Source organism: Hemiscyllium ocellatum, unplaced genomic scaffold (genome assembly GCF_020745735.1).
Source record: "Hemiscyllium ocellatum isolate sHemOce1 unplaced genomic scaffold, sHemOce1.pat.X.cur. R, whole genome shotgun sequence".
In the NCBI taxonomy this organism is placed as follows: Eukaryota; Metazoa; Chordata; class Chondrichthyes; order Orectolobiformes; family Hemiscylliidae; genus Hemiscyllium; species Hemiscyllium ocellatum.
The window spans coordinates 1,200,594-1,218,082 of NW_026867602.1; the positions used below are offsets into that span (position 1 = coordinate 1,200,594).

At 48.4% G+C, this 17,489-nt stretch overlaps 1 protein-coding gene across 8 annotated transcripts in view; it reads left to right on the plus strand.

The window, feature by feature from the left end:
- huwe1 (HECT, UBA and WWE domain containing E3 ubiquitin protein ligase 1) overlaps positions 1–17,489 on the plus strand; it is a 217,123-nt gene that overhangs the window by 52,388 nt on the left and 147,246 nt on the right. For 7 of the 8 annotated variants that reach the window (XM_060822431.1, XM_060822430.1, XM_060822435.1 and 4 more), the window contains 7 exons: positions 8–160; positions 4,111–4,173; positions 5,611–5,688; positions 10,929–10,979; positions 12,913–12,981; positions 14,865–14,964; positions 16,548–16,648. In XM_060822431.1, the coding sequence (XP_060678414.1) occupies positions 8–160; positions 4,111–4,173; positions 5,611–5,688; positions 10,929–10,979; positions 12,913–12,981; positions 14,865–14,964; positions 16,548–16,648 (615 nt within the window). The remainder of the gene's footprint in view (positions 1–7; positions 161–4,110; positions 4,174–5,610; positions 5,689–10,928; positions 10,980–12,912; positions 12,982–14,864; positions 14,965–16,547; positions 16,649–17,489) is intronic. The other variant, XM_060822436.1, reaches the window with a different exon arrangement.

Consider the following 17,489-nt stretch of genomic DNA (forward strand, 5'->3'; position numbering starts at 1 on the left):
TTCACAGCATTTGACTACCTTATTAGCATCATGTGACATGCAAGTGGTGCTTGCTGTATTAAATCTGCTGTATGTATTCAGCAAGAGATCCAATTATATCACTCGACTCGGATCTGACAAGAGGACTCCTCTGTTATCACGGCTACAGCACTTAGCGGAGGTAAGCTCTCTGCAGATTTGTTTTTCTCTCCCGCTCTTTTCATAGATTTGTACAGCACTGAAACAGAGTGTAACTTGTCCATGCCGACCAATCTGACCTTGACCCGTATCCCTCTAAAACTTTCTGATACATCATCTTTTCTCTGTTTGTTTTCTCTCTATTCTCTCCTCCCTGTCCCCTGCCGATGCATGCGCACACCCAAAAACCTACCCATGATATTTCTTGAACTAAAAGTCAAACTTGCTGGAAAACTCGGCAGACTCTGCTGCTTCTAAAACCAAATCGGGTGGAATTGAAAGTTGTGAGCAGAATGCAAACAAACTCCGTGATTTAGATAAATTGAGTGAGTGGCCAACCACGTGGCAGATGTAGTACATGTGGCAGCATGTGAAAGTCTACGCTGGGCTGAGCATTATTGTAATTGGTGCTATATGGGGAAGTGTGGACGTACAAAGGGATCAGAGTGTCCTTGTATGCCAGTCAATGTAAATCAACAGGCAGCCGGGAACTAGGATGGCAAACAGTATGTTGGCCATCATTGCCGGAGAATTTGAGTTCAGTGGTAGGGATGTCTTATTGCAGTTATATAGGGCCATGGTGATACCACACCTGTAGTATTGGGTGCAGTTCTGGCCTCTCTACCTCAGAGATGGGGTATAGGAGTGCAGTGAAGGTTCATTGGGTTGATGGCATGACTTTCCTATGAGAGCTTGGTTCGATCAGGCCTGTGATTCAGTAAAGTTTAGACGAATGAGAGAGAACTTTGTGCGTTTCGATCAGATTCCAGCAGCTTTGTAGGCTATGTGCAGGGAGGATGTCGCCCTTTGTTAGCGAACCAGAAGTCACAGTCTTAGGATGCGGCCTATGCCATTTAGGACTGAGTTGAGGAAATATTTCTTCAACCTGTGGACTTCAGTAGCACAGAAGGTAGATAGTTCAGGTCACCTTATTCAAGAAAGAGATTTTTCAGATATTAAAGGCCTCAATGGTAAGGAGAGAAAACACGAATATGGCATTGAGGTTGGGAATCAGCCATGATCATATTGAATGGCAGAGCAAGCGCCAAGGTCAAATGGCTGATTCCTGGCTTCTTTCTTTTCTATCTGTGGAAGGAGAAACCAGATTAATGTTTCTATCTGTTAGAACTGGAGCCGTATTGGATTTGAAACGTTAACTCTGTTTTTGTGTTCATAGGCGCTGCTAGACCTGTTGAGTTTCTCAGAACTTCCTATTCTTATTTGTTTTGTGTTCTGTTAACTGGTCAGAAAGTGGAATGCTCTGGCCAATGCCAAATGCTGGTCATTGCTTCCTGTGACAGTGCAGCTGACATTCGTGGGCGGATGAGGCCCCCGTGTTTGTGAGGGAGCCTTTCTCCTTCAAAATGCTTTTGGGCTGACATGACACACATCGTGGATATCTGGGTGACTGTGCCCTCTGCAGGGGAAGGGTAAGGGGCGGGCTGGTGACATGAGCTCAAAGCCAAGTGTATACACAGTTAAGATGTAACCACACGGTACAGCTGCTGGCTCTGTGCGTGTTTGGAATAGCCCAGGGATGTTGAGGTGCTGGTCCAGAGCACCATGTTGGTGAGGCAAGAGGTGGTGAGATGCAGGGACAGCCACAATACTGTAGAGGAGCGAGTTCCAGGACTTTGATCCAGCAATGGTGAGGGAGCACTGAAAATACAACTCCAAGTCAGGATGGTGTGTGGCTGGGAGGGGGACCGGCAGGTGGTGGTGCTCCATTGGTAAAAGTGATGGCAGGTTTGGGAGGTGCTGTCTGAGGGGATTTGGCTGGTTAGAACACAATTGTACAGGGAAAAAGTGAGGACTGCAGATGCTGGCGATCAGTCAAGAGTGTGGTGCTGGAAAAGCACAACAGGTCAGGCAGAATCCAAGGAGCAGGAGAATCAACATTTTGGGCATAAGCCCTTTACCAGGAATCCATCCCTGCTGAAGGGCATATGCCTGAAATGTCAATTCTCCTGCACTTCGGATGCTGCTTGACCTGCTGTGCTTTTCCAGCACCACACTCTTGACATAGAATTATGCAGCACAGGAATGGGCCCTTTGGTTCATGATGTTGTGCCAAATGAAACTGATCCCTTCTGCCTGCCCTTGGTCCATGTCCCATCATTTCTTGCATATTTATGTGCTTGTCTCTTAAACACCCCTATCGTATTTGCCTCCACCCCCACCCTGGCACCATGTTCAACACTCCTACCATGCTGTGTTTAAAAAAAAGACTTGCCCCTCACATCTCCTTTTGAACTTTTCCCCACTGCCTTAAATGAATGCCCCCTAAAATTAGACATTTCAACTCTGGGACAAAGATTCTGATAGTCAACCCTATCTTTACATCTCATAATTTTATATATTTCCAGCTCGGCGAACAGAACCACAACAATGAGCACCCGAGCTACAAATCTTTGCACAAACCTTTATATATTTCTATCAAGCCTTCCCTCCGCCTCTGCCGCTCCAGAGAAAACAAGCTGAGTTCTTCTAGCCTCTCCGTATAGCTCATTCCCTCTAATCCAGGTAGTATCCTGGTAATCCTCTTCTGCACCCTCTCCAAAGCCGCCACCTCCTTCCTGTAATGTGGCGACCAGAATCCAACTCAGTACTCTGTGTGGCCCAACCAAAGTCTTACAAAGCTGTAACGTGACATCCGAACTCTTGTACTCAATTCCCTGACCAGTAAAGGCAAGCATGCCGTATGCTGCCTCTACCACCCTAGTTACCTGCTCGGCTGCTTTTAGGAAGCGATGAACTTGAACCCCATTGTACGTCAGTGCTGCCATGCATCTTGTAGACTGTGTACCCAGGTTCCACTGTGGTGAAGAGAGTGAATGTCAAAGCAGGGTTGGCGGCTTAATGTGTCAGACAGACAGGGGGCTGCTTTGTCCTGGATGGTGTCGAGCTTCTCGCGCCTTGTTGGACTTGCACCCATTCAGACAAGCAGGGAGTACTCCATCACACTCCCAACTGCTGCTCTTAATAAGCCAGTGTTTAAGTCCCCTCTCCCCAGTCCCACAGTTCTCATTAGTGGGGGTACAGCGGTCAGGCCTTCACACGTGTTCAAAGTCAGATGCTGGGGTGACAAAAGGTTTGGGAGGCTCAGTTAGTTCAGATTATCCCTTGATTCAGAGCTGGAACCTGACAAGCTATTTTTAAATCCGCGCAGTCTAGCTGCTCCCTGAATTAGTCTCACAGAGATGTACAGCACGGAAACAGACCCTTCGGTCCAACCCGTCCATGCCGACCAGATATCCCAACCCAATCTAGTCCCACCTGCCAGCACCCGGCCCATATCCCTCCAAACCCTTCCTATTCATATACCCATCCAGATGCCTCTTAAGTGTTGCAACTGTACCAGCCTCCACCACTTCCCCTGGCAGCTCATTCCATACACTTACCACCCTCTGCGTGAAAACGTTGAGGTGTCTTTTATATCTTTCCCCCTCTCACCCTAAACCCACGCCCTCTAGTTCTGGACTCCCCCACCCCAGGGAAAAGACTTTGCCTATTGACCCTATCCATGCCCCTTATAATTTTGCAAACCTCTATAAGGTCACCCCTCAGCCTCTGACACTCCAGGGAAAACAGCCGCAGCCTGTTCAGCCTCTCCCTGTAGCTCAGATCCTCCAACCCTGGCAACATCCTTGTAAATCTTTTCTGAACCCTTTCAAGTTTCACAACATCTTTCCGATAGGAAGGAGACCAGAATTGCACACAATATTCCAACAGTGGCCTAACCAATGTCCTGTACAGTGCAACGTGACCTCCCAACTCCTGTACTCAATACTCTGACCAATAAAGGGAAGCATACCAAACGCTGCCTTCACTATCCTACCTTCCGCTGAGCCTTCGTGGAGCAAGATTTTACTTTAACCTCCTATTTTGCTACTTTTTAAGAGAAAGAAAACCCTTCTGTTTTTCTTCCAACAGAGTTGGGGTGGAAAAGAGAATGGATTTGGCCTTGCGGAGTGCTGCCGTGACTTACAGATGTCGGTGAGTGGCGTTCAGGGCAATTCTGATTAAATCTGACCTCAGCTTCTGACATCGAGTGAGTGCTGAGCTTCCTGTTGTGACTTGCTCTCGGTCACCAATGCTTTGCAGTACTGAGGTGGCGTCAGCTAATGAGCCAGAAACAGACCTGAGCCATGCAGCACACTGCTGCACTCTGCGCGCCTCTCGTTTACAATTCGCTGCTCTGGATAGCCCTCTCTACTGCACAGGAGTTGGACCCTGCTGTTAGTGGACGCCCGCTCACTGAGCCAAATGGTGGGCGCAGCTGGCCTCCACGGGGGCATGGAGCGCATCGTTTTCCAGCGTTTTGTTTTGCAGTCTGCTCTTGTAAACACGACTTCACCTCTAGCAGTTAATTCCCTGTTTCCTATCTGCTGGATGTAACTATGAAATGCCTTCTGGGAGAGATTGTGCGGATCTCTATGTAGCTATCTTGGCAAAAAATTAAGCGTCTCTTGCACTTGGACTTTGCTCCTTATGGTCACGTAGGAGACAAACCCCTCCCCACACTCGAGAAAAAAAAGCCTGTCATGTAATGCAGTTGCGGGGTACGTGTTTGATTTAAGAGTGGCGAGGGCAATGGCTTGAATGGACAGGTCTTTGGGGATGTGTAATAGCCTCCGGTGGCTTTGCTGGAACTCCGTTTATAGTATTTGCAGCTTTGCCAGTGTGTGGAGTAACATCAGCCCTTGTGTGGTCTTTTCCAGGCTAGGTCGCTTGCCGGTTCTGCACCCTTTCCCCACAGCCTCTTCACATTATGCAAAAAGAATTGCAGTGCTCGTTTACAGGCCTGTAGAAAGTCCAGGCGTTTGTTGTGCTCCGGAGTGGGAGGGACGCTCCAGTTTCTGTTCCAGTGAAGAAAAGTGTGCACTGTTTCCCTACGCAGTCCAGTGAAAGAGCAGCAAACAATGATGGCCTGCAACCCTGCTGCATGCTGTTGTGCAATTGTACCCATTTTTATTTTTGTGCTGTTTGATTTTGTTTCTCATTTAAGTTGTCCGTTAAAGAACGAACGCAGCCCTGAACCTGTTGGGAGAATGAGTGCGGGAGAGGGCAGGATAGAAAATGCTCAAACGCATGAATGTTTGGCCTGAAATGGTCACTCCTGCACTAGTTGAAGGCGTGCATTCACATTCCCAGTCCCACCTCTGTGGTTTGTCAGTCAGTCCCATCCCCTGTAAGTTTGGGACCCACATCCTGGGGATCCACCAGCTCTGGTTCATGTCAGGTACCTTTTGGCAGCCAATCAAACCCCCTCCCCTCCACTTCTAGATGACAGAAACTTTGTAATTCAACATGAGCTAATTAAAGTGTTTAGAGTGAAAACAAACAAAGCAGCTTCTACAGAAGTGAGGAAAGCCATAAAACTGCAAATCGGGTAATAAATTCCCTCTTTTTTTTGTCCTTTTTTTCATATAGAAGTACCCACCTAGTGCAACAACACTACACTTTGAGTTCTATGCAGAGCCAAGTGCCGAGGTGAAGTTGGACAAAAAGGTGAGGTTTCGTTTTTTTTTCTCCCCAAAGATATTCTGAGCAGGCGTTAGCTTAAAAGGACAGAGCTCTCTCACTTCTCAAGTGCCCTCCATATCCCCGGGACATCCCAGAGCACTCCAACCCCCAACCTGCCCTCGCATAGCCCACGTTTTTTTTGTGAGGTGTCGCCTTCATTTGCACAGGGCACGCCACATCCTAGTTTGTGCACAGAAAGCTCTCTGTCATCAGTGAGGGTAAACGGCCTGTTATAGGATAAGTGCAAGGCTGAGATAGTGGGCAGAGTGACCACTGCTCCTCTTCAGTCACAGGCTCTGAACCTGATGCGCGAGCACAGACGAAGCCTCGCTTTAGCTATCCCCTCTGTTCTACCTGCTCTTGTCATTCTGACAGTAATTAAAAGGGTTATCCGCACTTAGGGCCTGCCTAGACCCGAGTTGTTTTTATTGAGTAATATTGTGTGTTGAGCTCTGGGCTGTGTATAAGCTCCTTGCACTGCTGTTCAGATTTGAGCAAGGGTTTGAATTGTGCAGCCTTGGATCCCTTTCTGAATCCTGGCCACGACTGTATGAGCTGAAAATGTGTTGCTGGAAAAGCACAGCAGGTCAGGCAGCATCCAAGGAACAGGAAATTCGACGTTTCGGGTATAAGCCCTTCCTGAAGAAATGTCGATTCTCCTGTTCCTTGGATGCTGCCTGACCTGCTGTGCTTTTTCCAGCAACACATTTTCAGCTCTGATCTCCAGCATCTGCAGACCTCACTTTCTCCACTACTGTATGAGCAGAACTCAGGCAGGTAACCATTGGGGTCCCATCTTGACTAACGGGGTAGAAGTTATGACACACAGTCCCTGCACGTCATTGAGACGTTAGCTGAGTTCAGCACAATTCAGATGTTCCCTTTGATATAGGAACGGGCCATTCAGCTGAGTGCACCTCTACTGCCGTTCATTTGGTTGGCAGTACTCCACATTACTTAAAACCTATAGCCAAATAGGCTGTTTACCACTCTCTTGCAATTCCATTAACCCTCACCGCTCTTCCACTATCCTTCCCACAGCCCCTTGGAGGCTGGAGTAGGCTTGGTGTGTAAGAAGTGTTTTATTTTTAGGCCGGTTATGTGTAGGAGAAGGCCATTCAGATTCTCTGGCTTGCTCTGCTGCTCTGAGCCCTTTGTAATATTTGGTGTTCACAAAACACTCTCTGTTTGAAATTAGCAATTGACCCTGCAGTAGTTACTGATTGCAGAAGGGAGGTGCAGACCGCCTTTGCACTGTCCCATTCCAGGTTACCCTTTCAGCAGAAGTAGTTTCTGTCCTTGACCCTATGAGCTCACCAACAAAGCTCTAGAACTTCGGCTCCGTTTCCCCCCCTTAACCTTCCTCATTCCAGGGAATGCAACGCAAGCCTGTGTTTAATCCCAGCTTGTCATGTAACCCCCCCCCCAGCCGTCTGGGTATTGTTTTGGTGGATCTCTGCTGCACTCACTCAGCAGCTGTTTCCAGTACCTCCTGGTGTGGTCTAACCAGGGGTGGGATTTGAATGGCTGGAGTATGATTCCATGAATTCTCGTCCCCTGCTGGTATAAAGGCCTTTAGTTTGCTGATTTTCTGTAAGTGTTTCTGATAGATTGGTAGGAGGGTAGGTGTTGGCATCATCATAATATCACTGGACTCGTAATCTAGCACCCCCTGGTTGCTGCACTGGGGTCTTGGGTTCGAATCCCACCCCAGCTGCTCGGGGAATTTTTAAACTCGGTTCATAAAATCTGGGATTAAAGGGTAATTGTGATCATTATTTTTAAAAAGTCTGGTTCCAGAACCTTCAGGGAAAGCAATCTGTTGACCTCACCCACTCTGGCACGTGGCTTCGGATCTGCAGTGAGTGTAGATGAGGCAGATAGGCTTGGGCAAAAGTGAAGTCAACACCCCTTGAGAAAATAAAGAAATTGTGGACCCAAGCACCCCTTGTGCTGGAGAAAGAAATAATTTCTCCCTAATTACCCCCATCAAATCCGTATATTAATTTAATTTTGTCATTTATATCCCATCAACTGAAATCTTACTGATATAAACAAGGCTTATGCAACCTGTCCTTGTAGTTTTACCCTTTAGACCATAATAGTCTGAAGAATTGCTGTGTAGACTTTTACTTGGTTGAAGGGTAGGAACTGTATCCTGAGAGTCTGTGTCTTTTCATGAGGGCATCTTTGATGAGGGGTGAACCATGCCTCATCAGCTTTTAGATCTCCTACACACGGTTTGTGCAGGTGTTGTCTGTCAAGGCTAGGGCTGTATCTGAAATTGCAAGAGTTGATTTTGGTGACCATTTTGATTCGAGGCATAGGGTATCAAACCGGTGGGTGGTATGGACTGATGCAAGGCTGTGATAATCCAGCTAGAGATGGATATTAAGTAGGTTACAGTTGGAGTCTTCTCTGTTTACAGATTGCCAACATTGTTGTCATCAGGTGTCAAACTGTACACGATTGCAAATTTATGGCATTTACTATAATAGTCTGAGATCCCACTGAGAAACACTCTCTCCCTGTTTACATCTGCCTTTTACAATCTCAATGTTCCTCAGTGCTTCAGAGCCAGGGAAGACCATTGTGTGGCACTGTGGTGATGCAGGAAATGCAGCAGCAGCAGTAGCAGCGCATTGTGCACTGCATGCTCCTCCAAACAGTGATGTGAAAACAGCCCACAAAATGTTGGCACCACTATTCAATGAGATCGTGGCTGATCCAATAAACTTCAACTCCACTTGCCTGCTTCCCTTCCATAAGGAGGTGGCACAGCGGCTCAGTGGTTAGCACTGCTGCCTCACAGTGCCAGGGACCTGGGTTTAATTCCAGCCTGGGGCGATTGTCTGGAGTTTGCATGTTCTTCCTGTGTCTGCATAGGTTTCTTCCAGGTGCTCCGGTTTCCTCCCACGGTCCAAAGATGTGCAGATTAGGTCAATTGACCATGCTGAATTGCCCATAGTATTCTGGGATGTGTAGGCAAAGTGCATTAGTCAGGGGAAGGGTATGGGAACGCGTCTGAGTGGGGATACTCTTTGGATGGTCGGTATGGACTTGTTGGGCCAAATGGCCTGTTTCCACATTGTAGGGATTCTATGATTCTGTGAACTCTTAATTCCCTTACTGAGCTTATTGATTCAACCCTTCATTGCAAAATAAAAACATATCGCTGGGGGAAACAATATACTACAGGTAATTCTTGGACAACCCATATTATAGAAACAGGCGATGTAATCACATTGCAGCCAAAACCTGTTTTAAAAGTCTGCACTTAAGAAAACTGTCTCCAATTTGTCAATCGTGTTACACCGAATTCGCGTTAACGGAACGTTCATTATAGCAGAACGACCTGTAGCTTGCGCATTATCAAGAGTGTGGTTATGTTGGAATAGTCGAATTCAGGATCCAGGTAATCTGATCCAGTGATGATCCAGGCGATAAATATTAGCTTGGATGCCAGGTTTGGCACTCCTACTCTTCCAAGTAAAGTTGTGGGATTTTTTTGGTCTGAATTGCCTTAGTTTAGCATCTTATTCAAAAGGTGACATCTCTGATAGAGCAGAGGGAGTACTGCTCTTAAGTGTCAACCTGTGTTTCTGTGTGCGTGTTGAGGGGGTCCAGACTACCTGACTTGGGGCAAAGTGCCGTGGCTGACTGGGTGTAAGAAACCTGAGGTTACACTTAGAACAGATCTTTTGCAAATTAGAATAGCATGCTGGATTAGACATGGCATATTTGGTATGCTAGCAACCTATCGCAGAATGCTGATTGATTTAAACCTGTTCTTGCTGAAGTAGAGGAGGCTGAGGGGTGACCATAGACGTTTATAAAATCACGAGGGGTGTAGATAAGGTGACCAGCAGGTGTCTTGTCCCGAGGGTGGGAGATTTCAAATTCAGAGGGCACTTTCTTTTTAGGTGAGAAGAAAAAGACTTTAAAATAACATGAGGGACAACTTTTTTACGCACGGTGTGGTTTGTGTGTGGCATGCACTTCCAGAGGATTTGGTGAATGTGGATACAGTTACAGCTTTTGAAAGACATTTGGATCAGTACATGAACAAGAAAGTTTAGAGGGATATGTGCCAGGAGCAGGCAGGCTGTCTAGTTTGGGGTTATGGTCGTCATGGACTGGTTGGGCAGAAAGGTCTGTTTCCGTGCTGTATGACTCTGACCTTGGAGAGTAAAGATTCCCCAGCATCACACGTGAGGGACACTACAGGCGATTTGCTGTGGCCGGGTGTGCAGGGACTATTATTAAGTGGATTGGTGATTGGCTTTTGGGAGTGAAGGGGGCAATGACTTTGTATGTGGTTTGTTTCCTTTAAGTGAGGTCTCAAATGCCCTTTCGACCTTGAGTAACGCTGTGTTACGCAGAGACATTTGCAATCCTCTGCGTGTACCTGAGTGTTCTCCTTTCACGCTGCCTTGAGCTGTCAAACTGGGAGTTTCAAGCCCCCCCCGCCAAATCGCTCCCATCCCTGAGCTGTATTGTGTCTCACCATACCGTGGTACTTCAAGGTGCTGTTGGGATCGGAGAGGCAGAATTGATGCAAGCTGCCACCCGCTTGGAGAGGTGGTCCAGAGTTGCTGGTTAAACTCTGCTTGAGAGGAGCCCCTCTCAGCCAGGAGCCCCTCCCAGCTTGGGTAGCAGTACTGTGTCCTCTGCTGCCTGTCAGGGAGTAGCCAATTATTAATGCCATCTTCCTGCTTCCTCCCTCAATGCACTCACCCTCCCAAAAAGCTGTCAACCTCTGTCCTGATGATACTCAGTGAATGAAAGCTCAGCCACCTGGGTTAGGAAACTGCGAATATCCTCGACCCCCTGAGAGGAGAAATTTCTCTGCAGTGGCCAGCCCCATATTACGAGTGTGTGACAGTGTTCCGAACTCTCCAGTCGGGGGCAGCAGTACCCACCTCCATCCAGCCCTCTTCAACATGATCGTTGTCGTGTCTATTTTTCTGAACTCTGTGTGAAAAGCTAGGCATTTCAAACTGTCCGCATGGGACAACCCCCTTCACCAGGTTTGTTTCATCCAGCCTTGTTCCCCTGATGTATGTGCGCACACCTCAGTTTAACCGTTTGGTGCTTTTTATAACTCCTACCTTGCAGCTTCTCATTTGTCGGGGGAGCACTGTGTACACTGTGATATGTCAGAGCTCTGTATTGCATGACTTGAACTCGCGTTAACCCGTGTCTTGTAACCTCTTCTGTTGCAGGCCACAGCAAACAACACACTACATTACATTCACATAGAGCAGTTAGATAAGGTGAGTCATTCTCAATTTCACTCCGTTTCAGTCTAAAGTCGATGCGTGGTGTGGGAAGCTGAGGGGGTAATAGAGAAGAGGGTGTGAAATGCTAAGCCAATAAAGGGGATGTGAGGGGGGGGGGGGGTGGGGTGGGAGTTGCTGGAAACCTGCCCTGAGAATTGGAAATAGGCTGGAAGAACACAGCAAGCCAGGTAGCATCAGGAGGTGCACAAGTCAATGTATTGGGTGTAACCTTTTTCCAGTCCTTTTGCACATCGACTTGTACACCGCCTGATGCTGCCTGGCTTGCTGTGTACCTCCTGCCTGTCTACTTTTGGATTCCAGCATCTGCAGTTTTATTTTGTTTCTAGCGAGAATTGAAAAGGATGAGACTTGTCTGCAGGTCAGGCAGCACCTGTGGAGGAGAGGAAGAGAGTTTCGGGTTCCTTAACCTTTCAACCAGAACTGATGGCAGTGGCACCCTGATCTGAAACTCCAACTCCGTCCCCACACACCACCCAGCCTGCGGAGCTGTGTTTTAATTCTTACGACTGAATGGATGTCTGTCCTGAAAACCAAGAAAAAGGATTGATGACTTACACATCAAAAGTACTGAGATCTTCCAGTCCCTGAGCATTAGGAGCATTGAACAGCTGCTGTGTCGTCCTCCTTTTATTTCTTTCTCTCTGCCATCCCACCTACTTGGGTACAGTGCCACTGCTGCCAGTGGCAAGGAAGCAGCGAGCACCTTGAGTGAATCTGGGATTGAACCTGGAGCCTTTCTGTTCGGTGGCTCAGCACCACACCAGATTGGTGCAGCTGATTGTTTACTTATAGGGGGATTTGACAGGGCTGACTGGTGAGCCCTGGGTTGTTTTATACATTTGTTTGCCCCAAAGGTGCCCTCTTCCTCCTCCTCCTCCTCCTCTTCCCCCCCCCCCCCCCAACCACCACCACCACCTCTGGTTGTCGCTTCTGCTCAAATGACGGTGCTTGTGTACCCCTCACAATGGGTTTATCTTTTGACACTTGCCAGTCCTGCTCACCATCTGCTCCATGGGCTGGGGTCAAACTTTGGATCTTGCTTTATCATTGATACGTGTTTGCCACCTGTACAATTCGATCCTCTGTCCCTGGAGGGAACTGTATGGGTCCTGTGGACTCTGGCATGCTCCTCGATATCTTCACATTTGAAATGAGAGCTGTGAAGGGGAACTGTGCTGCTGCCTTCCTCTGCCTCTGATCTGACCATAAGTGTCGCTTATGTGGCCTTGATTAGGGCAGCACGCCAGCTCAGTGGTTAGCACTGCTGCCTCACAGCGCCAGGGACCCGGATTCAGTTCCACCCTCGGGTGACCGTCTAGCTGGAGTTTGCATGCTTTCCCCGTGTCCTCACGTTTCCATCGGGTGCTCAGGTTTCCTCCCACTGTGCAGGTTAGGCTGGATTGGCCATGGCATCTCGGGATGTTCAGGCGAGGTAGATTCGCCATGGGAAATGCAGTGTTATAGGGTAAGGGGTGAGTCTGGGGGTTGGGATGCTCTTTGGAGAGTTGCTGTGGACCCGATGGGCCAAGTGGCCTGCTTCCATGCTGTAAGGATATTGTGAATTGTAATTTCATTTGAACTGTTTGAGTTGATAAGCCAGTTACTAAATTCCGAAAGCCTTTTATTTGCCTTGCTTTTGTGAAGCAGGGTCTTAGTTTAGGGTGGTAGGTGGTATGCCTCTGGTGGGAAAGTACACCACCCTTTGGCGGTGCAGTGAGGGAGTGGAGTTCTGCATTAGTCCTGCCTGTTCAGGTCCAGGACTGGGCTGGCATTTGATAACAAGGGTTTCCTATCCTACCTGCTGGTGTTCCATCAAACCTGGGGGCTTTGAAGGGTTATTTGTGACAAGAGAGCTGGGTGCCCTGAGAGCTGCTTTCTCATCCTTGGCTTACTTTTCTGTTCTCAGATATCTGAAAGTCCTTCTGAAATTATGGAGTCTTTAACCAAAATGTACAGTATCCCAAAAGATAAGCAGGTGAGTGCTGCAGGCTTCATTCAATTAAAGATAATTCTTCTTGGTGCAGGTCTGGGTGTGGACGTGATGCGAAGAGAATAGTTGGGTTAGGCTGGATTGGCCATGGCATCTCGGGATGTTCAGGCGAGGTAGATTCGCCATGGGAAATGCAGTGTTATAGGGTATGGGGTGAGTCTGGGGGTTGGGATGCTCTTTGGAGAGTTGCTGTGGACCCGATGGGCCAAGTGGCCTGCTTCCATGCTTTGGCAGAGCAGGGTTTGTACAGGTCAGGAATTTTCCCATTCAGTTCTGAAACTTGGCCTCCTCTAGACATCAAACTGGAGAGAGGTGAAAGCTGCTGGCCAGAGGATTCTAATGGGAGCCATGTTTCTCCATGTCTTAGTCAGGACCAGGAATTAGGCCATTTGGCCCCTAGAGTTTGCTCTGCCATTCAGTGAGATCTTGGGTGATCTGAAATTCCTCAACCCCACTCTGCTGCCTTAACTCTCATACCATTTGATCCCTTTAATAATTACAATAGCCTTGAATGTGCTTCACAAAACGGCATTGTCAGCCCTCTTTGTGGCATAGTGTTGCCTCACAACACCAGGGACCTGGGTTAGATTCCAGCCTTGAGCTGTAAGGCTTTTGCGTTTCCTCCCTGTATCTGCGTGGGTTTCCTCTGGATGCTCTTGTTTCCCCCCTCAGTCCAAAGATTAAGATGGATTGGCCTTGTTTAAAATTACCCATAGTGTCCAGAGATATGCAAGTCAGTTGGGTTAGCCGTGGTGAAAATATCGCTTGGGATTACACTGAAGGGAAGAAGACTTGATGGGCTGAATGGCGTGTTTCTGCACTGTAGGGATTCTGTGAAGTGTTCTACAGATTCACAGCCCTCTTGGAGAAAATATTGCTCCCCATCTATCTTAGATGGGTGCCTCCTTACTCTGAGATTACACCCTCTGGTCATAGATGAAGGGAAACAACCTCTCCACACCTACTCTGTCACGTCATGGAGTCCTACAGCACCCTTTGTCCCAAACTGGTCCTTGCTGACCACAAAAAGTCCCTTGAGGGTCTTCACATTTCAGTAAGGTCACCCCTCATTCTTCTAAACTCCAAGTATAATAGCTACAGTAACGGAACATGGAATTTAAGAGAAGGTGGCTCATTTGGCCTTTCGACCATCTAGTAAGATCTTGGGTGATCTCGTTAAAATCATCCCTTCACTTTCCTGTCAGCTTGATTCCCTTGTCAGTCAGACTTGGCTTTGAATAATTTCACAGACCTGACCTCCCCTTGTCGCCTGGGGAGGAGAATTCCACGCTCTGTGATAGTTTCACCACCTACCCTGAAAAGGTGACCGCCAAACTGCAAATGTTCACATTAGGAGCAGGCCATTCAGCCCTTAAACTCTGTACCATTCACTGCGGCCTTCGCTGATTCTCCAATTTCAAATAACCTCCCTTCCCAGCCCCTCCGCCTCCTTCCACTCCTCCCTGCCACCAACTAGATTCATTCCTCCCATTGACCAACCCCCCACGCACTGTCTTCACCCTGAACCTGCCACTGCCTTTCTGCCCACCCCCAATGCCCTTCAATTCCCCGTTAGTCAGGAAATGGCCAAACAGTAAAAGCCACATGTCATTTCTAGGAGGAAATCTGCTGTGCTTGCCAGGGGCTGGAGTCCTCTGGCATGGGAGCAGGCTCTTTGACCCAAAACAGGTCCATGACCCACAGCAACTTCCAACTGCCCTCCGACATGGCCAGCTGCTCAGTTGTCAGCACCTTGATATCCGTTAAGGAAACCAGTTGCCACCTCCGAGTTGCCCTACCAAGGCAATAGCAGGGTAACGTTTGACATTGTGACTGCTTTGCTTGATGCCTGTTTGTTTCCGTGACAGATGCTACTGTTTACACACATACGGCTAGCACACGGCTTCTCGAATCATAAAAAGAGACTACAAGCAGTTCAAGCTAGGCTACATGCTATCTCGATATTAGGTGAGTGACCGTATGCATCGCGCCACAGAGTCATCGTCTTGTTCCTGGCTGGGGAGCTGTTATATTTCCGTGCCGAGCTAAGCAATCTGTTCAGCAGATTTGTCTTGACAAAGCACAGTATATGGTTATGGCCACAACAGAAATGGATCTGTTTTAAGGGCAGGAGGAGTTCCCTGTAGGTGTCAGTCTGATGAGGTGGCCATAGTCTCAACTTGAGCTGTTCCTTAAGCTGGAATATCCCCAATCCCCCCACCTCAAGCCACCCCAGCCATTATTTAAGCCAGCGAGGGTTCTGCAGATTTCCCAGGACAGGCTGAATGTCGACTGGCTGCTGGATATCACTTGATGATGCTTGTGTCAACCAGGAGGGGACACAGCAAAAGCTGGGACTGTTGCCTGCCTTTAGGGTGTGGAGCTACAATTCCCTCCGGGGAGAGGGGGTATGGAGGTTCCGAGCACTCTGTACAATGCAGTTCTGAGCACACAGACCTCTGGGGTCCATACGTCAGGAAGAATAGTCAGGGGGAGTGTTGGCGTGCACTGTGTTCCAGCTGGGACTGCAGGATTACAGATGAGTTTTATTTTTGTTTTGAGGGTCTGTATCAAGTGCAAGCTGTTTGTTAGCTCTCAGTCAGCGTGCTCTTTAAATCAGTTTTTACCTGCTGTTGTCAGGAGGCTTCAAAGTACGCTTCCCCAGGAAGGCACTTTAAGTTCTTTGATCTCGATGTTCCCCCCCCCCCCGACTGATTTTTCGCAGAGGTCAGTATCGCCATGTTTGTGTAACAGCTCCTGAATCACCTTGAGTAGGCATGCAGTGGACCCAAATGGAATAAAGCAGTGTGCAGGCTGTTGGTTTGGGATGGTGGGGGGGCTGTGGAGAATGCCTGGTGTTCGCCCCAGTCACCGGACGCTCTCTGGAAATGGCAGAGTGCACCGGCTGGAGTGGTACATCCCAAGCAGAGGCAGCACCGTTGCAAATGCAGTGCAGTCCTGAATCTTACGGGGCAGTTGGTTACCCTGAGCGGGTGAGTGGTCGGGCACACAACTGGGCATGAAGTTCTCCTCCTGAAACTTTTGACTTGTTTACGTGAAGTGACTTGATCTGGGCAGCCGCAGCGGGGGAGATGGCAACCTTTTTGTGGTTGAAGCTGCTTTCCCACACTGAATAGCTAATGACCTAATGCTGTCAATAGGCACCAAGCCCCAGGTCCAAGCACTGGAAAGAAAATCGTGTGTAACTCGGAAGCACTTGGGCAAGCATCCCCCATCCCTGCAGGCAAGGTCTGGGTTCATGGCTTGTTCTTCGAACCAATCTTAAGATACGTTCAGTGCTTGCTTTAAAAGCATTCCAGCGGTCAGGAGGAGGTTTGTAGCTTTTGTTCTGCAGGGTGGCCATGCTACTGTGAATGAAGGAAAGGGTTTGAAGGCACAATCCTTGTTATTAACACTGCAGTTGGCCCAACTCCCTCTTAGGGAGGAATGGGGGAAGCGTTGTGGTGTGCAGGGTTGGGAACGGTATAATCGACCAGGGATCCTGCTTCTGGTCACTGTCCCACTCACTCCCCTTTTGTTCCTTTCCACAGTTTACTCCAATGCACTGCAAGAGTCTGCCAATAGTATATTATACAATGGTTTGATAGAGGAACTGGTGGATGTTTTGCAGATTCCAGACAAACAACTGATGGTGAGTGAGTTGGGCATATGTCTCTGCTGAAAATGTATATTCACGGTGGAAGGTGGGTGAGGGTGTGCAGATGATCAAGGTGTTGTTGATACCACCTTCCTGTCCGTGACCGGCCAGTGATGCTGTTACAGATGGCTGCAGCAACCCTGGCCCGCTGAGCAGGCTCCTGAATCCAGGAGAAAGTGAGTTCTGCAGATGCAGTGTCTGCTGGCCGGTGAACCTGTGTAGGTATGTGAGTGAGGGCACAGTTGACCAGAGTAAATCATGCCCAGAATGGTTGAGGAGCCTGTCAGCACTTCATGAATTCACGCGCACCTGTATAGGGTGACCTGCGCCACTGAGGCCGTAGGTTTGTTGAATCAAAGAATCCCTACATTGCAAAAAGAGGCCATTCAGCCCATCAACTCTGCATTGACCTTTCAAAGAGATCCTATCCAGGTCCAGCTGTCCACCCCATCGCTGTAATCCTGCACTTAGCGTGGCTAACGCACCTCACTTGGACGCTATGGACAATTTTGTGTGGCCAATCTACCGTAACCTGCACATCTTTGGAAGAAACGCAAGCAGATATAGGGACAATGTGCTAAATGCACACACACTCACTGGAGTTGAACCCAGGTCCCTGGTGTTAACCACTGTGCCACTCCAGGGTGACCAGGGGAATACAATACGAGTGAGGTTACGCTTCAGTTATGCCGTGCCTAATGTTGGTCTCGTCGTTTGAGGAAGGAGGTAAACATGCTGGAAACAGTTCAGCGAAGGTTTATCCAAACTAATCCCTGGAATGGGGCAGGGTTGCCTTTATGAGGAAATGTTAGACAGGGTGAGCTTGTATCCACTG